Source organism: Syngnathus floridae, chromosome 4, assembly GCF_059516105.1.
Source record: "Syngnathus floridae isolate MCC-2025c chromosome 4, RoL_Sflo_1.0, whole genome shotgun sequence".
Taxonomy (NCBI): domain Eukaryota; kingdom Metazoa; phylum Chordata; class Actinopteri; order Syngnathiformes; family Syngnathidae; genus Syngnathus; species Syngnathus floridae.
The window spans coordinates 8,393,765-8,416,318 of NC_142416.1; the positions used below are offsets into that span (position 1 = coordinate 8,393,765).

Consider the following 22,554-nt stretch of genomic DNA (forward strand, 5'->3'; position numbering starts at 1 on the left):
TGTATTTTCTCAGTCAGCTTTATGATGTGGTTGTCTCCGCATTATCAATAGTTAATTGATTTAATTTCTTGACCTCCTTTTGTGTGTGTGTGTGTGTGTGTGCGTGTGTGTGTGTGTGTGTGTGTGTGCGTGTGTGTGTGTGTGTGTGTGTGTGTGTGTGTGTGTGCGCGCGTGCGCGTGCGCGTGCATACACACCTACTAATCTCTTTTAGAAATTGGGATGGGGCTGTGTTCTGGATTAAGCAATTACATGTACATATAATGGGAGTCAGCACACATCTGTTAGCGTTTAATGTTTCTCTGATTGACCCCTAAATAAATTTCAACTGTTCTAGAATGAGTTTCTTTTTCCTATTGTGATACGTCTCTTTAACCACTCACGTCTTTATTGTTAATTTCATTTTTGTGAATGCACAATACGTTTTGGGTGCTAATCCTTCATAGAGGGAAGACTAAGGTTTAGGTTTTTGAACCTTTAGTGAGAAGTCCACAACTGGGCACCCTTGTGTAATACATCCCAGGGAAATGATATCTACACAAGGAGAGAAATACTCGGGTAGGTTATCTGGTGTCACTCCTCCACTGGCTTCTATCAAGAGAGCTGGGAATTCTTGTTTCAGAGAAGCAGCTGCAACATGAAGCACCTGTAGTATCGTATTTTATTGTTGGTTGTTGATTTTTGTAAGGGAAATACTGCAAGTTGTGTCATAATATACTGTGTACCTGTGGATGGAAGTTGTCAAGCATAACTATGTCTGCTCCTGCTGTGGCAGCCTCCATGGCCTCCTCTGTGGAGCGACACTCCACTTCAATCTTACTGCTGAAACCACACACTGACCTGGCAGCTTTCACAGCCTGGAAAACAGAAAATGATTGGAATGATTGATTGATCAATTGATTGATTGATTGGTTGATTGATTTCCACTCAAAATGCAGCATGCCTACCTCTGTGATGCTTCCTGAAGCCCAGACATGGTTGTCCTTTAGCATGACCATTCCACTCAAGTCCTGCCTGTGCATGGACACAGTACCCACCAGCATAGCGTACTTCTCCACCAGGCGGAAGCCAGGGGTTGTTTTCCGTGTGCCTGCCACTTCTCCATGCCATCCTCCTGCTCTTGCCAGTTTCCTGAGTTGAGAACAACGAGTGGCAATCCCTGAGGCTCGAGCAAGACAGTTTAGAGCTGGCCTTTCACCCAGGAGGAGGCATCTGGCCGGGCCTCGAACCACAGCAGTAAGCGTGACAGGATCTGGCCCTGTGGTTCACATTTAATTGTCTACAGTTAGCCCTACAAGTATTTTTATGATGGTGCTAACAATGTTTCTTGCCTTAACATTTTATACCATATTAAATGATTCCCCGCACAGATGAATGTTTGTGAAGGGTAGAAAATGGGTTTTCCCAACTACTGTAATTTTCGGACTATAAGTCGCGTTTTTTTTTTTTCATAATTTGGGTGGGGGGGCGATTTATAATAAGGAGCAACTTATATGTGTTTTTTTTTCAAAACCTTTCCCCAAAAAAAGTGAAACCCCGATAAACGAACCGCGATGTAGCAAGGGATTACTGTAACTTGAATTTCAAGTGACGTCAGCAGCGTGACGCGACGTCAGCAGCGTGACGCGACGTGGCGCGGCGGTTGTTTACATAAAGGACAAAGATTGATCACGGGATGACGAAAAAAATTAGCGGCTTTGTTTCTAAGTGACATGGAGAACAAAGAGTTTGAAGGATTTAAGGATTTGGAGTGACACAGGTTTGGAAAAACTATTATGGCTTTTACGCACGCCCGGTCCTACTCTACGGAGGTTTCTTTCACCTCCATGGATTGAAGTCGGGGGCCGGCGCTCGGCCGGGTGGCTGTCCAGGGACGGTGGATGGGGCTCGGACATGGCTTTTACGCACACCCAGTCCTACTCTTCGGAGCTTTCTTTCATCTCTGTGGATGGAAGTCGTGGGCCGGCGCTCGGCCGGGTGGTTGTCCGGGGACGGTGGATGGGGCTCGGACATGGCTTTTACGGACGCCCAGTCCTATTTTATGGAGCTCTCTTCCACCTCCGTGGCTGGAAGTCCACGCCGCCACACACCTGGAAGTTTGTTTTGTTAAATAAAGTGCCGTTTACCAAACCCACATCTTTCTTTGTACTTTGTTAACGCTACAATATAGTTATATACTAGATCTGTGTAATAACGACGAGGCTGACGTCAGGGGGCACGCGCGGCGTTGTTGACAAAGGACGAGGAATTTGATCGATGGATATAATGATTTAGAGTGCACAGATGGTTTGATGATATTATTGCTTATATAATAGTTATTTGAAATCTAATTTATATATTGTTATATGGGCCTGTGGAATATTTTGAAGTGCAAGTGCCGTCAGCAGCGCGCACGCATTGTTGACAAAGGACGATCGATGGATTTAATGAATTGGAGTGACAGATGGTTTTATAAACGTGTTATTTATGTAATAGTTTTCTTTAATAACTCTGAATGTTACGTCAGGCCCGTTCTCAGCTCTTTGTTTGTGTTTATGTCACGTTAGCATACCTACCGTCTAGCCTGTTGGTGCTATCGTTTAGCCTGTTTTTGCTTGTTCATGTCTGTTCATGGTGTTGGATTTTGTCGAATAAATTGCCCCCAAAATGCGACTTATACTCCGGAGCGACTTATATATGTTTTTTTTCACTTTGTTGGGCATTTTTTGGCTGATGCGACTTGTACTCCGGAACGTACAAGTCCAAAAATTACAGTATATAAAATATGTACCATGAATGTGATGTACAATATGTACATGAAGAAATAACAGTTGAGGCAGAACATATTGGCCTTTCCACCACTAAGCAAAGATGGAATATGTCAGTATGTTTGCTTTGACTCTGGTACTCCAAACCTAATCTCCTAGTAATGTAATTGTAACCGAACTGCAGAGTGCCAACATCCATCATCAAAAAAAAAAAAAAAAAATACAGTGCATTATAAGTATGTTTCTGGTTAAGATAGTGGAGACAACATGCGACGGTGAATAGAACTGTTCACATTCACACTTTTTGGATGAGCTCAGAGTGTATCTGCGTTGTTTTTTTTTAGCTAATCTGATCGCATTCAATACTGACCAATTTCTTCTCCATCCCGGTGAAGCCAATCCACGGTACAGCCAACTTCAGTGAACACTGCTGTGAAGAAGGGACTTCCTGCCAAAATACTGTGTGGGCTTTTACACAACAACCTCGCCTCCACCTGCTGTGAGCCCACACACATTCCCGCAGGATCGAAGTTTGGTGTGTCCTCCGCAAGCCATGCCTTTGCCAACTGCATCACAGCATGAGGTGGGAGTGAGTGGGCGGCTGTGTATTTAGAGGGCAGCATTCTGTAAACATTCATGAAACAAAAGATAAGATGGACTATTGTTACTGAAGCAGAAATTCAAAGTAGAAAAATACTTGAAATAGCTATGCGGTTTGGTTTTACTGCATCCTGTGTCAAACGATCTGTGAAGAAAATGATTAAGACTGGTCGTTCTTTGTCACACAATACAATACAACACAAAAATCCTTTGCTGTACAAATGCACATAAGATGTAGTAATCATGTAATACATTCAGTGAGAAGAACATAAAATTAAGTACATAAACAATTTTATTTTCTAAACTCCTCAAACGACTCAAAATCAGGAACTGAAACTGCCATGTTTTACTAACCTTATAATCACCCCTGAAATGACTTCAGCCTTCGTGGTGTTGTGAGTGTGACTGAGGGTTTTTAGTGGAGGAAGCATTATCATGAGACACCTCCGTATACTTTCGGTCACAAAAGGCTGCAGTTTGTTATGGTAATAAAATGCAACCAATCTATAAGACACAAAATTATTTGAAAAAAAAAAAAAAAAGCTAAAACCTGAGCTTTTTTGCATATTACTATACTTGAGTTGCTGCCACTGAGTATGATTATATGGGCTTGCACTGAGTAATATGCAAAGATACTACACATAAAGTTGAATACCTCATTGAAGTGGTCAGAAGTACTCATCTGGAACAGTTTTATAGGTTTTCACTCTTTGCGACACTATCACTTTCATTAGCAATGAACAGAACTGCCTCAAAGAAATTATTGTGGCATTAATCATTGGCTAAGACAACCCGTATTTGATCACAGTGTAGACATAACTTGTTGATTATACTTACTACGCTAAAATGTATATCTCTGTGTAACGCAAATAAATACCATTAAGATGTTTACTTACTTTCTTTTGTGATTCGGCTTCCCCTGCCACTGACTGTGTTAACCACAAAAAATGTGGAGTGGAATTTGACCCTTGGTGCATGTTGGAATGTTTATGAGCAACAAAGAACAAAAGTTAGCACTGTGAACATATTGATTCCTATTCTTTACAGGCATAATAATGAATGAACTATTAAGGGCCATGTGCCAGAGAATTTAAGTTGCTCATCTATTGTCGGCAGTTAATAAAAATTCTAACTCATGATAGACTTTCTTTGTGGTTTTTCTGTGACATTGCACACATCAGGACTGACTGGAGGTTTAAGCATTGTTTTGTTCCACTGCTTATTGACCATTTGAAAAGATAAATGTGATAACCAATGTCAAAAATTTTTGAAAAACTGCACAGTGTTTGGCTACAACAATACAGGTGGAAGGGACAAAGTTTCATTTCTACAGAAATGTGGAACTGTTAACGTGGAGTAAACATTTTGTTTATTTTTAACACTACCTATGTGTTTTAACGTTAGAAAATCCATGCTACAAACTCTCCCCTAGAGATATTCATTTTCAATGTTGACATTTTCATTCAGTACTCTTAAGCAACAGAGTCACTCACTGACCGTGTCGTGGTACACTTGCCTGATTTTAGTGCAGCTAGCATGGGTTCAGTTTTGATTTGGGGCAAGTGTGTTTTCTGACACTGAACAGTGACAAGTCCACAAGTGATGTCTTTTACCCAAAGTCAGCTGGGATAGGCTGCAGCTCACCCATGAGCCTGACATAAGTATTGCAGCAAATGCATGGACGGACTCTTAAATATAATACTGATTTATAATCTTAAATTTAATATCAATTTAATCAATTGATATTCAATTGATATTCAATATTCAATTAAATATTCGGTCAATTGTTGCCACCTGACTCCTGCCATGCAAATCACTCTTAAGCTTTGAGCTTGCTTAATGTTAGACACAGTCAATGCTGTTTTACCTTAGGTGAATACAGCCGTCAATTATTACGGGTCATTAACTAAAGCTGTCTCGGTTTTACCTCCACTTGTCTTTGCGTAAACTAATAGTTAGGCAGTGAGAACTGCTTAAATTAGGGGCCGATTTTGTTAATAAAGGCCACTTTGTCTTGTCTTTGCCAGTGCATCAATGTTTCTTGATAATTTAAAAATTGCATTACATGACCCACACCACAACTTTTCACAGTCTAGAAACTATTGTCCCCGCCCTTGGTCACCTGGAACACCCAGTGAGAGGTGCCTACCAAAATAGGGGCATCAGTGTATAATCTGAGCCTTTTTTGAACACTAATCCTATACACTAACATCAAATGAACACTAATATCAAATGAATTGCTGGAGAGACTACTTTTGGCTGATGGGGATATAGCACCCCCTGGCCTGGTGGAGCGCCATTGCTGACAGAGATACATAGCACTAGTAGGAGATAATTACAGTGATTCCCTCGCCACTTTACGCTTCACCTTTTGCGTCTTCACTACTTTGTTTATACGTGACAATAGATTAGACAAACTGACAGACAGATAGATAAATAGACAGACAGACAGAGAGAAAGAGAAAGAGAGAGAGAGTGCGAGAGAGAGAGAGAACAGATAGATTGCGACCAACACTTAACACATGAGTTGCTATGTCCTAATCCACACACTGGCGCACCTAACAATTTTGCGAGTTCGTTCTGTCAAAGAGAAGACCAGTAGATCAATCAGACCGAATTTACCAATTGTTTATTCCTGACAAAGCAAGCTAATACAGGCGCCTGGGTCCTGGGTCCCTCACACTAAAACTCGTGTGTTCTTGTGACCATCAAGACGACACATTCTTCCGGGTTGCCCAGTTACAAAGGAACACAATATGAATATTCAAACATGTAAAACATTGTGTGATGATTGGTCGATGGCCGTCTCTTCTCCACGGGATGTCGTTGCTGAGTGCAGCTGTTCTGGTGGTTGGGTCTTTCTCGCGAAGCTGGTCAGCACCAGCCGGATGAGCAGGACGGCCGAGTCACGCCGTTCCCGACGACTAGGGTCAAGCACAGGAAAGATATCAGCCCATGCCTAGCCGATTTGCACACGCAGAGAAGCCGTAGCCACTAGGGTACGGCGGCGCTGAGTGGACGGTCGAACCTGGGACGGGCCCGACCGCGGCCATACATCGCTGCGGGCCAATATCACATTACAGACAAAGAGAAAGGAGAAAATAATGAGATAAACTGCTGGGTCAAAAAACAACCCGATTTGGGTCAAAAATATGACCGACAAATTGACCCAACTTCCTGGGTCGGTCGAATTTTTAAGCTTGCAGTTTTAAGAGTGCATACTCTCACATTTAAATAAGTACGGCTCGCGTGTGCTCATACAGGACAAGTTCCCACCACTAACCCTAACCACAAAATCAGACACCCGTTTTTGCCTCTTGTTCAACTGTTCATTGAGAATAAGATTTGAACTTTAAGACACAATGTCAGCAAGTCTGATTACTATTATTTGACATTTGCTGTCAGGAATGGGCTGAATGCTATACTGCACTTTTTCCAGCAGTTATTTCATTTATTGTACAACTGTACTGTTCAACGCTTGTGACGTGTGAAGCTGTGTGCGCGCGACTCGCTCACCAACATCGCACGAGCACGAGCACAACAAGCACGAGCTGAGGCTTCACTGCCAGAGATCAGGAAGTGAAAGAATACGCATGGAGGGTGTGTCTTTCGCTTCCTGGCTATGCTTTATTTCCAATAACACGGTCCTCCTTGGATAATCTAATGGGCGACTCGGCGAAGTCCAAGCGGCGGGAGCAGCTAAAGCGCTGGGCCGGTTCCTGTACCGACAAAGCGTCGGCCTTGCCCCGGCGGAGATGGCGAGGCGATGCCGTGGAAAGAGGAACCGAGGAGTCAGAGGCCGAGCTGCAGGAGCCGCCAAGTGAGCAGCTCATTTCGAGAAGCGATGAAAGCAGCCCGCTCCTCAAGAGAAGGTAAGTCAAACCTCTTTGGGGAACACTTGAACACAACTTGTCTGCTAGCTGCTGGTTAGCTTTGCCCGAAGGTCCAACCAGAAGAACGTGCGTGGACCTGTGTGTGTGAACTACAAATGAGATACATTGGCACGTCCTTTACCTTAGTACAGCACAGTTCCTATGCATTAAAGCCATTTTACAGTCAAAAAAGTGGTAGGTCTAAGAATTCTGAAGGCCTTTAATGCTTTTTTTCAAGCCATTAGTGATGGGGCACAATGGCCAAAACTGTATTGACACCGTGTTGTCACACCGTTGCTCAACACGGACGCTGCTGGATCTTACACATCGTTCAATTGCAGGCACCTTGTATAGTACATAGAGATAGTGTTGTTATTGTGAAAGTGATATTGTGTATGCTACTAGTCTTTGGAGTTCTAAGGATTCGTTTTCTATACATTTTCACACACGCATTGATGAGGCCGGTGTGCTTAAAAACGATGGAGACAGCAAATATATGTTTATGTGTATTTACATTAAATACCAAAATAATTACAACATGCTTGTACTGGAACACTGGTTAGCACGTCCACCTCACTGCGCAGGGATTGTGGATTCGGTTTCGGTTCCAGGCTCTCTGTGTAGAGTTTGCATCTTCTCCCTGTGCCTACCTGGGTTTCCGCTGTGTATTCTGGTTTCCTCCCAAATTCCCAAAACATGCTTGGTAGGCTGATTGAAATTGCCCGTAGGTGTGACTGTAATTGTGGATAGTTGTCCGTTTGTGTGCCCTGCTATTGGCTGCCAACCAGTTACTGTTGTCCCCTGCCTACTGCCCAAAGTCTGCTGAATAGTCTTCAGCGCGCCAACGACCCTTGTGAGGATAAGCGGTACAGAATTACGCATACCTACCTAAACATTTTCTGTGTAAACCTTTCAGTTTGGGAAAACATAATGATGGCTCATAGTAAAATTCAGCATTGCCTGATTGGAAGCTTGATGTCCAATAATGAAATAGGCTAGTAAAAACAAATGAAATATATTGTATGTATTCATTATTAATCAAACGATCACAAGGAAGTCTTAAAATATCTTTATATTTGTGTTTATTTTCAATCGGGGTTTGAGACACTTTTCTGATTAATGGCTATGTAAATAAATTAAACTTGACTTAATACTATGCTTTATTGTCAATATTGATATTCATATTTGTAAGACACTGATCGTGTTAATCTAACAATATCTAGGAATCAGTAAAATAATATATTCGTGAGTCTTAGTGTTCACCCGCTGTGCCTCAAGTTTGATGCGATACGCTGTGCTGTGCTACGCAACACTACAGGGCATTTCGATAAGGGAAAACTGGAACTTTTGGGCAAGGTACATGAGGTCCACAAACGCAAAAATCTAATGTGAAGCGTAACACTCTATGAAACATGTTTGCTATATCCTGGGTCTGCTTTGCCGCATCTGGCACAGGGTGTCTTGAGCCTGTGCAAGGTACAATGAAATCTCACGACCAACAAGGTAGTCTTTAGAGACTCTGAGTGGTCAGAGTTTCTGTGTGTGTTTCTGTAATGAAATCAATAATTTTGTACATGTGTGTATATTACATAATTGAATTTTCCAAATTATCTGTAGGTCTCAATGTCAGTGTGAATATGTCGGCTCCATTCTGACCCCTTCCTAAAGTCAGCTGGCTCACCCACAACGCTAATGAGGAAATGTGGCATGGAAAATGGATGGATTGAAAATAATCAAATCTGAAAATACTAAGTGAGTCTTCATCCTACATTCTGTCCGTCACACTATTTAGAAAACGGGTGAGGTTTGACCGAGCTGCAGAGTTCCTGGCTGCGTGTGCCAGCGGAGACACAGATGAGGCCCGAGTGATGCTCCAAGAGGCCAAGGACACAATGAGCAGCAACAAGGAGGATGGACCAGAAATTGTTAACTGCTCCAATGCTGATGGAATAACTGCGTTACATCAGGTGAAGCTGCTATTACTGCCTGAGTTTTATTCCCTTACTGAGACTAAAACTTGTTTTTAAAATTGAATCCTGCAAAGGCCTGCATCGATGGTAGCATGGAGATGGTGTCATTTCTTCTGGAGCGTGGTGCCAATGTGAACCAGGTTGACAGTGAGGGCTGGACACCCCTACACGTCGCTGCCTCCTGCGGCTACCCTGATATAGCAGAGTAGGTTGCTCTTCAACACTGTTCAATGTTTGCAAGGCTGTACCAATTGTACTCTGCATCTGGAAAGTTTTCAGTGCTTCATTTTTGCCTACATATTGGCATTTTACAGCCTTATTGCGAGACGGAATCACTTCATGTTCCGCCTTGAAATTCTACACGCAATAAGTCTTTTGTTTTAAATGTTTGCTGATTTATTCAAAAAATGGAAATAAGAAATCACTATATGCATCAGTATTCCCAACATTCTTTTTTGACACAACTTTGGCAGGAATTCCAGCTTCAAGTGTTTTTTAGTCTGATCCCACAAACTACACACCTATTGCTCCTAGGAACATTTCTCAGGCACCATCGCGTTTGATGAGGCCCATTGCTGCACAGCCGTTTTCAAATCTTTCCACAGGCTGGGCCATCTCCAAACTTCTTCATAGTGGCAGATTGTGTGTTGACTTAATGTTTCTTGCTAAAATGGCCAAATTGTCTTAACTTTTAATCATGTTGATATATTGCAAGCATTGTTACCGATCCCACTTTTAAATCTATACAAACGTGTTTTTTTTTGTTTTTTTACTAGATTCTGATTTCAAAGCTACTTAGTCATTGATTTGCTCCATACATGTGGTATACTACATATGAGGCAATCATATGGTTCATCGTCATAAAGGCCCTCTGAGGGAAACCATAATTACTATGTAGCCTGTGACAAAAATGACTTTGTGCCCCAACCTCTGCTCTAAATAATCCTGTCACAAAGGTCTACAGACATTAACGTAGACGTCATACCTAGTTGTCCCCCGAGAGGCGCTGCCAAGTGCGGGTCTTTACTTGCATAGTTGTGTGCCTCTTTAAATCGTGTCTGCTCAAAGATCATCAGTGGAAAAAGGAATCGCCTGAACTCCATTTTTAGCTTCTTGGCAAAGATTGTATAGTTTTTCAAATGGGATATTTTAGTTTTCTTTGAATCATCTTGCAAAAATCCAAACCACCAAAAAGATTAGCTTTGTCATTAAGAGATGTGTGCAGAATTGATAAAGGGAAAATAATCATTTTTCAAATTTTGTAAGAAGGCTGTATTGTAGTATGGAAAAAGTGAAGCACTGCAAATACTTTCTCGATGCACTATATAAAACAGTGTCTTGATGCCATAGTGATCTGTGGGTGCCAGGCTATTTGTGCAATCAACAATGCTATCATTGTTGCTGACTGTGTTTGGCAGGACAACATGTCAGCTAAAGAATGAACATGCTGGGCGTACCACATTGTGTAGAATTTTAAACCGTTTTAAAGAAACGAAAACACATGGTGCAATATTATAACTCGACAAAGAACCTTTGTGTTAGCATTGATGTTTTCTGTTAACAGCTAATTTATTCATTTTTAAACAGTTTGTCGCTCTGCGCTTGATTATCAGTTTCCTTTTGCGGCATGGAGCTTCTCTGTCTGCTGTCAATTGTGATGGTGACGTTCCTGTGGACATCGCCCTAGATGAAACCACTGAGGCCCTTCTCCAGGAATACACTCTGAGACAAGGTATATGTTTTTTGGCGACCAAACAACATATTAGCTCACTTTATGTATTGTATTAACAAAGCCTCACATTCACTTATTTGCAAACTTAATCCTAATGAACTGTAAAGTACAGTGGCAGGCAGTCACCAGCGCTCAGTGGCTGCCTGCCACTGTTTACCAAGAATAAAATCCTCCGCATCAACAGGCATTAGCGGCATCTTAACGAAAGCTAAAGCTAACAAAAGCTAACCAGCTGAGGAAACGTTCTCTCTGGCCAACCAACTATAACTTTTTGGGAGTGGCTGATGGTGTAGGGGTGCACTTGCTTGGCTTGTGTGCCGACGCTGTGAGTTCAATTCCCACATATAACGGTGTGAATGTGTGTGTGAGTGACCCCCCCTCAAAAAAAACTATAAAAATTGTTTTGCCTCGAGTGGTATTGTGAAAGAGGCTAACGACAGATTTGACACACTGCCTAGAAGGGCTTTACTTAGACCGTACTGCTGAACAGTTTAGTTGGAGGTCGTTGGGTGACCAACTATTTGCATACAGGCAAACGCTCTTGCCACCACATGACGCATGTGCATTCCCCACATAGCTATGTCATACATACATAGCTACATTGGGCTTTGGCATTCCTCAAGGGACAGAATATATATATACACAAACATATTTTAAGATTTCATTCTGATCAGAGTACAAATATTTGGATTTGATATCGTGTATAGCCCTAATAAATGGAAAAGCACCGAAATCGCATATAAGCTCACAATCAGTTTTAAGCACTTTGGGGTCATTCATCAAGCCTTTGTCTTGTCTCAATAGAAGTCTCAACTGAATCTGAATTTAATTGTTTTGAAAATACTGGTTTTCTGCTTGTGTTTAGGTTTGGACTTAGAGGCCGTAAAGCGGGTAGAGGAAGAGCAGATCACAACAGACGCTCGAACCTGGCTGACTGAGGGACCACCTGCTGACATACGACATCCAAGAACTGGAGCCACTCCTCTCCACGTGGCTGCGGCCAAAGGCTACGTGGAAGCGCTCAAGTAGGAGGCTTTTGACAATTTTCAGAGAGGAGAGAAGCATTGAGCCATCGTACTTCAAGTGAGAAAATCTCCCGTGACACTCTTTTTCACTTGATGATCTCCAGGCTACTTTGTCAATGTGGGCTGGATGTGTCGGCCATGGACTTTGATGGGTGGACGCCTCTACACGCTGCTGCACACTGGGGTCAGGGGGAGGCCTGTCACATTTTAGCTGAGCAGATGTGCAATATGGAAGCCCGCAGCAGCTCAGTAAGGCTTCCCTTTTTGATTTTCATGTAAAGTGAATTGGTCTTGTATTCTGGACTATTTCAACTTGGTTTATCATGCATTCTGCAGGGTCAGACGCCTTTGGATGTAGCAGATGAAAGTGTGGAAGAGCTCCTGGAGGAATTAGCTCTGAAACAAGCCAATGTGAGGCATTTTTTCCTGAATGAATCCAGTCAGGTGCCCAGATCACTAACATCTGTGTGTCTTGAACCATCTTCACAGTGGCGCAACGAGCAGTCCATACGAGAACGGCAAAACCAACAAGGTGCTACCACTGTAAATGCGCAAAGTAAAAAACGGAGGTTTGTATTTATCCAATACTTTTAGGCCCGGCGAACATCTAATGTAGCTCTGTTACCCTCTTTCAAACATTAGAGTTGATGACAATGATTGACCGGTGATTGACTGGTGGTCATTGCAAGGAGTGTACATTGCCTCACACCCAAACTGGGATTGACTAATGCTTGAACAGGATGAGCGGTATAAAAAAAAAGTTTTAGTAAATAGATAATTGTCAAACTCTTAAAATGTTTTCGACCTCTTTAAATACAAGTGTCTTCTCATGGCCACCGCCCCATTTTGACATGTGATATCATCTTCATATTGCTATTCTTCTGTATGTCAATTCCTCACTAAGTGAAATTACTGGACAGTGTCCTGAAGACATCACAAACTTGAGGGTTTTTTTTAATCGTAAATTTTCATTCAAAAATTTAATGAGACCCAGTAGGGCTGCTCAATTAATCATATTTTAATCATAATCACGATTTTGGCTCCAGACGATCTCCAAATTCATAGAATCAAGGAAAAATTGTTATTTGGTGTTTGTGTTCTGAGACACGCATGAGCAACTCAACCGCGTCATGAACTCGTTCATATTTTGGATGAACGTGAACTAAATGTAGCACATTTTTGTTCCGTTTGTTTTTTTCTGAACACGCTCATTTTGGGGCCATTGAATTGTTTTGAACGTCAGTTTACTTAGGTTCAAGGATGCCAGGTTTTCTCTTCTTAGACTTCCAAAAAAAAAAAAAAAACACTAAACACACTGTAAACAAGGCTTAAATAGGCGGGGGAAAGGATTTGGCAACCCCGGTCACAAACAGTCGCACGGTGCGCTGGCAGACGCTACATTCGATAAAAACAGATTTGCTATTTCTTGTCAAACGGCATATCATCCAGTCAAAGCATTCAGAAATTTGGCATGAATTGAACCACAAATTACTCTTAAAGAGATTGTTTCTGTTTTAGTTATTTATTTGGGCTTTGCACCTTTACCTTTGCACTTATATGTCCCAAATTCTAAACATTTTCTGGTTCTTTAACAAACAAGAACATGTGATTGTGAATGGAATGTGTGAAAACGATGAGAAAATGCCAGGGGGTAACAGCTTGTAGCAACTTTTTTTGATTGGGGGGGAAGAAAAGAATTATAAACTTTTCATTTTTGGAACCATAAACTTGGTTCATAAAATTTCAATCATGAACTATGAACTGACAAGTTCATTTTAAAATTTGTGAACTGAGATTTCCACCAGTTTGTGTAGAAAATGAACTTTCCCAACACTGCTGACAGAGTGTTGTTGTTTTTCCAATTTTAAAGACATAATTGTGCAAATAATCATGATTTAAATATTAACAGAATAATCGTGATTATGATTTTTACCCATAACCGAGCAGCCCTATAAAACCCAATGAAACACACTGCACGCTCATTTCTGCCTCTACATACAGGAGCTCAGTGTGCAGAATGAGCAGTAAAGAAAAGTTGAACCTTCAAGACCAATCGAAAGAAAGAGGTGTTTCAGGAGGCCTGGAGCTAAGTGAGGACAAGGAGAGCAGTCCAGGTGATGATAATTGCCTTGTAAAAATCATTTGTTTTCCATTATTGTCTGTGTTGAGGCGCAACCAAGTGTTTGTTGTCATTCTCCAGAGAGCTCCACCGTGTCCAGTCCAGACACTGAGAGTGGGACCACATCTGCAGCCAGTCCAGTTGACAAGGTGGGATTTAAAAGCCTTGCTTCAATCACTGTTCAGTATATCAAAAAGATTTCATTTGTCATGACACCTGTTCAAGATTTCTGGTTTGGTTATTGCTCATATACAGTATGTATAAGGTTACAGGGAGTTGTAAAATGAATTCAACGTCAACAGTGTTTATACACATTTTGAACTATATACAATACACTTTTGTGTAGTTCCTTTCTAAGTGATCACGTTTTCAAATTGAGCAGATCAAAAATTCACTTTCCGCACTCTACACTTAGTGTCATTCAACAGTTTGAATGCTCTTGTGTGTTTTGCCTTTTTTTTTTTTTTTTTTAATTAGGATGATACCAATTCGAATAGATGAATAACTGTTGAAATCTGTGGTTTTATGTATTTTTGCAATGTAGACGTCCGACGAGAGAGGCGGCGAGGATAATAGGGAACAGGACAAGGCAGTTCGCACTGCGAGGGTCCAGCCCACCCCACAAACGAGGGAAAGCACGTCTGAGAGTCCCAACACACCTACTACTGAGCGGCGCAAGTAGGAAACATACTGATTATCGGGTCAATTCTACAAGGAATGCTCCAAAATTTTTACTTGGTGCAGGTGTGGCTATTAGCGGTATTGTCCTTTGCATTTGTTCAGGTTTCAGGCTCCAGTCAGAGATGAGGAGTCTGAGTCTCAGAGGAAAGCTCGCTCTCGACTTTTGCGCCAGTCCCGCCGCTCCACTCAGGTATGCAGAGGGGATTTGAAGTGTATCGTTATAGCGAATCGCACTGCACTTAGGTCCACAGCTGTCCATTCAGCTTTAAAGTTGTTGAATGTGTGGAATGTGATCGAGAGGAGCAAGCAGATGCAGCAAACCTTACACGTCAAATGCTTGCACACCCCACTCGTGGTTACGTTGTTAATTTCGACTAAATTGAAATCATCAGTCAGTATGTAAACCTGGCTCACCTTGAATTTTCTTAGCAAAATGAAGCTTTACCTAACTGGCAAGTTCTTTTCTTAAGGCTACACAGCAGCTTTATTGTCCCAACATCTTGAAATCTCATGACATGCTGTGTGTATTATAAAACACTGTGCCATAACTACACTTCGAATGTAGTTACAGGCCCAATTGTTTTTCTTTCACCACTGTCCTTCTGTTTTTAATACTGTATTGCAGTGTTATTATTTTACTACTTTCAACAATAATCATTTGACTCCACAATAAATGTCATTTAATGAAATTAGATGAAGCAACTCACTTCATTAGTTAGTTAGTAACTGCTGTAGCAGTGAAACCTCTACAGCTGTGACTAGTGTGACAAAGATATTTGTCTCCTATAGTATAATTTGGGTTAATCCTCTTGATGCAGACCGACTTCACTGACATTGGAGCTAAATGCCAAGAAAACATAGTGTTTTGTCATGTCTTCTCAACTGAAAGTTCTCTGTGAATTGTGGTTGGCTCTTTTGCAGGGTGTGACCTTAACAGACCTAAAGGAAGCTGAGAAGACCATGTCGAAGGCTTCTGATCCCCTGCCTCGTAACGTTCAGCCCGTCAGCCCCATCATCACGCTCACTCTAGCTGAGAGGGGTGAGTTTGTTTCTGTAAACAGTCTATCGCTACTCAGGTTTTTTCTGTTCAATTTAGCAATTATGCTGTTGTGCCATAGAAAGAATGAGGAAATATGTTTTTTTTGTTATATCCTTCAATACAAATGTTCAATCACAGTAGGAAGAAGTAAAAAACAAAACAAATTCTGAATACAGATTTGACTTGGATAATAACAATGAAATAGTTGTAGAACCCAGAATTGGGGGGGGGGCTGTTGATACCTGGCCATTGTGACCAAGTTTCCCTGAGCAAGATAGTGAACTCTCCCAGTATTTAAAGCACCTTCTTCATGCGTTACAGATACAGACCCAGTGAAGCAGGAGGAGCCCGAGGGCGACAGGCGTCTGGGAACGAAGGACAGGAGGCGAGCGAGAAAAGAGAGGCGCTCCACCGGCGTCATTCAGCCGGGTGGAGAGGTGAGAAAGACACTCATGCAATCAAAAACAGCAAAGACCTCACAGCCAATCAATTGATTCGTTTTGCATAAAGTATTGCCACCTCAGAAGTTTGCTTTACAGCTACTGCTGGTCTGCCATTCACAAATTTGTACTTTTATACTTTTTGGGGATGTTAACATGTTTTTCCAATTTATTTTTTTGGGTCGGCCTCCATGATAGCGACGATCTATGTGCTCTTTTTTTTGGCAGCGTTAAAGTTAATTCTTAACGGAAAACATGCTAAAAATACTAAATTGGGGTTTATCATTTTGTAATTCAAATTTTCCATTCCTTTGGTGTAGGTGGTTGTAATGGACATTAAAATTGGTTGTCAACTCCTAAACCAATCAAGGATACCCCAAGTCCACTTTCTTTTGTACATCATTTTCACAATGGTGAATACAAACTTTCTTGGCCCATTGTATGGTCCCATACTACAAAAAGACATAAAGAAACATTTGACAAATATGCATGCATTTTCCACCACTTACCCTGTTTAGACTCACGGGTGAGCTGAAGCCTGTCAGCTGATTTGAAGTGAGTCAATTAAAAGAAAAATGCATTCATGCCTTTGGGTTTTTCACTGTCTTCAATTCAACCTCCCATTCTTGTTTTGGGATTTTGGGAACAAAAAGGAGTATCTTGAAGAAAAAAAAAAAAAAAAAACAATGGGGCATGGGGAGAACATGCAACTTCTCAAAGACTCAAAAACTTTTACTATAAGGAAGAGGACCAGAAAACCATGAGGCAGAGGACCAGAAAATATTTGCTGCTTCTGGCAAAGATAATGAGCATCACCCAGCAGGCTAACATTACATAACCAACTAAAATCAGAACTCACCAACCTTTTTGAAACTGAGAGCTACTTCTTGCGTGTTATTTGATGTAGGGTCCAAGGGGGACCAACCCCATTCTGCTCTTATTTATGTATGTATACCCAGCGCATTGGGCTGAAAAGTTGCCCAGTATGCTACTTATACTGATGAGGTAAAGCTAACAAGATGTAAGTTAGCCGGTTATCAGTATACTGTAGCTGTGCTTAGAAACAAGTAAGAAGCAACTTTCATTCCTGAAGCCCTTTCAGGCACAAACCAGCTGTATCCCAGGGGTGGGCCATCTGCCCTGGCAGGATTTGAACCCTGACCTCTACATTATGAGGCTGTGATGTTACCCAGCGAGCCAACCAGCCTGAGCACCTAAACTTCGAAATTAACCCAAGCTTGAGTAAAAGTACCGCCGTGCTGAAATTTCTCGTATATCAAGCAAGTGGAAAATCAACCCAGTATTTTTTGTGTTTAAATCTCTGCGAGGGTTTACGTTTTTAAATCATCAATTTATACAACAACCCCTCCCCCCCAATATCACAATGTTCCATCACTATTTTTAGAACGGCCCTGTGACTTTGTCATGTGGTCCTTGAGGGCTACCTGGTGCCCACCTCACTAGATTTTTTTCTAACTGGTTTATAATACAAACTGACTTAACTAACATAGATGTGGCCTGCTTTTAATGAAAATAGTCAAAATTGTCCAAGTTGTGTCACTGACAACCGGTTTGTGTTTCAGAATGATGATGAGGATGCTCATTTTGATGAAAACGACCCCTCCGTGTAAGTTTTACTGTGATGTTTATTATGTCGCCGTATTGTGATTTTTTATTTTATTTTTTCACCATAATCTGCTGTGATAAAATATTCATGGTGGGCACTGCTTTCCACACGTAGGCCCTGACTCAGCACCTCAGTAGCACCCAACCCCTACCATTGGAATTTTAATTCGAGTTAATTTTGCTTTGAGTTTCGTTTTTTGTCAGGGTCTTTTTGTTATAGTTTTTTCCCAAAACACTTCAGTTTTAGTTTATGTTTTGTTTTAGTATTAGGTTTTTTAAAAATGTGTTTTGCTTTCAGTTAGTTTTTGTTTTTAAAGTAATTTTCGTTATCATTTTGTTACTGTTGATGCAGTTAAATGTTTTTTTTTTTTTTTTAAATATTTTTAGACAAGACAGTACTGCAAATAAGTGCCTTTGGATTTGCGCTTTAGCATGGAGTCAGAAGCTCAGACTAGACCATTGCATGACTGATAGCAGCTTCTTGCATGCCAGAATAGCTTGTGTTGTCAATAGCACATCAAGTCAATACTGTTTATCAAGTTGAGTCATGCCTTTAAATCCTTTGGAGGGATTTACTATCTGTCCCTAAGTATTTTTATTTCGCTGTAGTTGATCTTTCCGATGTCTGTGTCCATGTTATATGTGCGCCCGGCTTCCCTATCGAGAGATTTCTTTTTGCATTTCATTAAGAAAAAAAAAAAAAAAATTAAGACATGTAATCAGAGTTCTCTGTTCCTCTGCAGTGCGAGTGGATTAGAGGACGCTGACTACAGGATGGTACGTGTCTGAGCTCCTCCCCATGCAGATGTTTGCACATACCTAAAAAGGAAACAGGAATGTTATAAAAGAGATTTGGCTTTCAATAAAGGTTGCTGGATGTCTGGAATGCTCACCAAGATATTTCCACCTACTGTATACGTGCAGACCTCTGTACCTTCATTAGAACCCGACTATAGTGAGCCTTGACTCATAGTTTTCCCCCTCCAGCTCTACTTCCAGGTACTGCAGCAGAACCTGGCATTGAAGGACAAGTTGCAAGAGACGGAACTGCTGCTCAGCCAAAATAAAGTGGAGCTGGAAAGACTCAGACAGGTCAGGCCAGTTTGACGTTTGATTTGGAAACAGAAGTTTAGCTAACTGGATTGTATGAACCTGGATAGCTATACTAGTTGTAGGTTGCAAAATTTCCAAAAAGATTACGGTAGAGTTCCATGAGACATTAAGATGGCAACATTTGGAAATATTCCAAACAGAAAACCTTCCTCAGAATCACCTCGGAAAGGTCATATTCAAGCATAAATATAAATAATTTCGACTTTTCCCCCCCTCACTTCACTCAATGGCATTGTATTGGAAACTTCAAAATATGGCTCAGCAAAAAAACCACCAAAAAAAAACAATACAAGTGCCAGTTTGTTACTTGAAAATCTTGGGTTGGGTTATTCGTAAACCAAAGCATCACTCTGTGAAATGTGTTTTAGTCAAGATATAAAATATTTTGTTACCTTATCTTTTAAGAGGCAACCTTCAATTTGAAAAATCTTGGTTCATTCCTACAAATTTTCATTCATTTTCATAGAAAGTTTCTAACTTTAAAAAATTGCTGGACTTTTTCAAGGATAAGTTGAGAAGAAAAGCACTGGGTTTGACTTGTGATTCTAGCACATGACTTGACAATTGCTCTCTGTGACAGAGTCAAGATGGCAGCACAGATAGACCTGCCCTGTTGGAGCTGGAGAGATTTGTAAGTACACTTGATAATGATGAAAGGAAGAAGTCTTTCTTCTAGCTCACTCACTTGAGCTTGTTTTGCCTTTTTAGGAGAAGTTGGCCCTCCAGAGGAGAGCAGTAGAACTGGAAGACGAGTTGAAGGTTCTTACTGACTTCACAATGATTAGCACGCTACAGTAATAAGTACAATTCACATGAAAAAGCAGAGCTGGATGCTCACGTGTAAAAACAAAAACACTTTTCCATCAAGTGGGACACTTCAGTCCAGTTTGTCGTTCAAATAATAGTTGAGTTTAAATGTTCTCTCTGTTGTCCATTTATTCATTCCCATGCATCCGCTATGCAGAGAACTGGGGTACATCCTGGAATTCATTAAAAATACATGCTTTGTGTAATTTTATGTTAAATGACACACGTCATGGTGGCTCGGTGATGCACTGGGTAGCACGTCCGCCTCACAGTTAGGAGGGTGCGGGTTCGATTCCACCTCCGGCCCTCCCTGTGTGGCATTTGCATGTTCTCCCCGGGCCCGCGTGGGTTTTCTCCGGGCACTCCAGTTTCCTCCCACATCCCAAAAACATGCTTGGTAGGCCGATTGAGCACTCCAAATTGTCCCTAGGTGTGAGTGCGAGTGCGGATGGTTGTCTCTGTGTGCCCTGCAAATGGCTGGCAACCAGTTCAGGGTGTCCCTCGCCTACTGCCCGATGACGGCTGGGATAGGCTCCAGCACACCCGCGAGCCCCGTGGGGACTAAGCGGTTCAGAAAATGGATGGATGGATGGATGGATGGATGGATGGACGGACGGACGGATGGATGGACGGATGGACAGATGGATGGACAGATGGATGGACAGATGGACAGACACACGTCATGCTAAATCAATTCTCTTAGCCAAAAGGCTGTTTTTTTTTGTTTTTTTTACCCCTGCAGATGGCCCTCTGTTCAACATTGATATGAGAGTACAGCCTTGCCCTTTCCTTTATTCAAACCATCTAGAGGAGTAAAAAAAAAAAACATGTTTCTTGAAGCTTAATTTTCCAATCACTAGAAACCACTTTATGGCCTAGAGCCATAAAACAATGGAATAACAAATTGTGTGCATTGTGTAAAACTACACGTGCCTTTTTGTGCCACGTGACAACATAATCTCAGGCCGCTAAGCAAAGTAGTCTATTGGAAGCCATCCGAAACATTGAAGCATCCTAAATCAAGACCAAAGATACCCACAGTGGTGTTTTTTACGATGGCCGATGACAATCTCCAAATAAGAGAAGACAATCTCCTCTGTCAGATAAGTTTCTAAATAATTTGTGTAATGATTTGACGCCAGCTTTCTGTTCTTTCTGAAGGTTCAGGGAGACCTGAAAGCAGACAACCAGAGGCTCAAGGATGAAAATGCTGCTCTCATTCGCGTTATCAGCAAACTGTCCAGATGAGTTCCACCCCCCCAAAAAAGAACCTTAATGTATTACAGGACAGAGCAGAGTTACTACCACGTCAAACACATCCAAGGGTAACCGAACAGAATTTCAGGGCTATTTGCAGATTTACTGTATGAGAAGCTGAAGTGCACCTTCTGTGGACTGGGGGCGTTCTCCTGTTCATATTCTCTTTTAGCTTCCATTTTATTTGTTGTTTTTAACTGGAATATTTTAAGTGCTTCACTCCTTGTTTGTCTAAACTTTGTGTTAAGACAGGGGTTTTCAACTGGTTTTGTCCAAGAGGCCACCATTATAAGCAAGAAGCAACTTTGGGACAACTGCTTTGGCGGAATATTAAATCTTGCACCGAAGGAGGACAGACCTATACAGGCTATTTATTTGCATCGGTATGTCTATTTTGGGAATCTCAGCTACATTTGGCATAGTTTGGGTTCAGAAAATTAGCTGGAAAATAAATCAAGTTGAAATAATAAATTAATTGTATTTTTAAAAATGTGAATTATTCTCCATTTCCTTAGACCACTCGGGGCTTCAGACCACTGGTTGACAATCCCTGTGTTAAGAGACTAAAAGCCATGCTAATTAATATTTTTGACCTCAAAGGTTGAAGTGAAAAATACTCTTGGTTACTAGGAAAAGGAAAAAATGCATATGTGCCAAATCCTGTCCAAATTGAATGAATGAATGTGGTGTAGCCTGTCTTACTCTTTGGGATGAGTCTGGATTTTTCCTTTTAAACTGCTGCAAAGGTGGACCAAGCGTGTAAAATGTTTTTCTCTGTGTGTGTGTACAAATGTGTAAATGGTGTACATACAGGAAAGAACAGCGGCATTTAACATCATTGTCATTTCATATTACTTTCTTTAAACTGGATGTTGCTGAATGCATCAGCTTGTAAGCAAAGTAATGGTCTTTCTACTGTTAAGTTGACAAGGCCCAATAAGGGCTAACCTGCCCACTGTTTACCGTACTGCCATTTGATGAAACACATTGCATGTCAGGTATTGTAATGCTGTGCCTTCAAGTATTTGCTCTATTTTGTTATGACAGATTAATATTGTTAAACAATAACATACATACATTGGTAAACAATAACAATGATTTTGACTAATTTTTCTTTGCATTTCAATATTTTGTTGGTGTAAGAACAAGTTTATGCAGGAATGGATGCCAAGGGGAAGCTATAACACTGTCAGAGATCTATATAGCTTCTGTTAGACACATCCCCCCCCCCCCCCCCCCCAGCAATTTATTTGATATTCCATACTATCTTTCGCAAATATTGTTGGAGGTTGTGGTTTCTCCTGAGTTCCATAATGTGTATGCCGTTAAAGTCAAACTACTACAACTAAGAGCCCAAGTTGAGCAAAATCTTTATTGACCAAGAACAATCACAAATGACATCATGTACAACCCCACCAGCATGCCAGTGATTTCATAGGAACTATACAATGTGGAGGAATGTATGGCGCAGGAATACATACAATAGCTTTTGTTGAAACAAAAAAAGCTCTACATCCATATGCTCTGG

General features: G+C 41.3%; 2 protein-coding genes across 5 annotated transcripts; one reads left to right on the forward strand and one right to left on the reverse strand.

The window, feature by feature from the left end:
* Positions 1–77: 77 nt before the first annotated feature.
* Positions 78–4,337, reverse strand: LOC148398744 (nicotinate-nucleotide pyrophosphorylase [carboxylating]-like). 2 transcript variants are annotated; one of them, XM_088374476.1, is made up of 6 exons: positions 4,242–4,268; positions 3,700–3,849; positions 3,116–3,369; positions 946–1,256; positions 724–855; positions 78–644 (listed from the first exon to the last, which is right to left on the reverse strand). In XM_088374476.1, exons 2-6 carry the CDS (start codon positions 3,780–3,782, stop codon positions 453–455), a joined length of 972 nt encoding a protein of 323 aa, XP_088230602.1. In that variant the 5' UTR covers positions 3,783–3,849; positions 4,242–4,268; the 3' UTR covers positions 78–452. The 2 variants fall into 2 exon arrangements, with proteins under 2 accessions (XP_088230602.1, XP_088230603.1); XM_088374477.1 differs by lacking the exon at positions 3,700–3,849 and having other exon boundaries at positions 4,242–4,337.
* Positions 4,338–6,853: 2,516 nt separating this feature from the next.
* On the forward strand, positions 6,854–22,121 carry ppp1r12c (protein phosphatase 1, regulatory subunit 12C). 3 transcript variants are annotated; one of them, XR_015858135.1, is made up of 21 exons: positions 6,854–7,217; positions 9,010–9,184; positions 9,262–9,392; positions 10,801–10,919; positions 11,785–11,944; positions 12,049–12,193; positions 12,281–12,355; positions 12,434–12,513; positions 13,946–14,058; positions 14,145–14,212; positions 14,608–14,741; positions 14,847–14,934; positions 15,666–15,783; positions 16,105–16,220; positions 17,807–17,850; positions 18,593–18,626; positions 18,837–18,941; positions 19,543–19,593; positions 19,671–19,721; positions 20,931–21,409; positions 21,542–22,121. XR_015858135.1 is itself a non-coding variant. In XM_088374471.1 (20 exons), the coding sequence occupies exons 1-20, from the start codon at positions 7,009–7,011 to the stop codon at positions 21,015–21,017; spliced, it is 2,103 nt and encodes a 700-aa protein (XP_088230597.1). In that variant the 5' UTR covers positions 6,854–7,008; the 3' UTR covers positions 21,018–22,121. The 3 variants fall into 3 exon arrangements, 1 of the variants encoding a protein (XP_088230597.1); XR_015858136.1 differs by having other exon boundaries at positions 20,931–21,094; positions 21,275–22,121; XM_088374471.1 differs by having other exon boundaries at positions 20,931–22,121.
* The last annotated feature ends 433 nt before the right edge of the window (positions 22,122–22,554 follow it).

Excerpts from the sequence above, each read along its gene's own strand:
- ppp1r12c (XM_088374471.1), top strand. The coding sequence starts at position 7,009 with ATGGGCGACTCGGCGAAGTCCAAGCGGCGGGAGCAGCTAAAGCGCTGG. Across the intron at positions 15,784-16,104 it reads GCTCACTCTAGCTGAGAGGG|ATACAGACCCAGTGAAGCAG; the intron begins GTGAGTTTGTTT and ends CATGCGTTACAG. Across the intron at positions 16,221-17,806 it reads TCATTCAGCCGGGTGGAGAG|AATGATGATGAGGATGCTCA; the intron begins GTGAGAAAGACA and ends TTTGTGTTTCAG.
- LOC148398744 (XM_088374476.1), bottom strand. The coding sequence starts at position 3,782 with ATGATAATGCTTCCTCCACTAAAAACCCTCAGTCACACTCACAACACC. Across the intron at positions 3,370-3,699 it reads ATTTCAGGGGTGATTATAAG|AATGCTGCCCTCTAAATACA; the intron begins GTTAGTAAAACA and ends GAATGTTTACAG. Across the intron at positions 1,257-3,115 it reads CCGGGATGGAGAAGAAATTG|GGCCAGATCCTGTCACGCTT; the intron begins GTCAGTATTGAA and ends TGTGAACCACAG.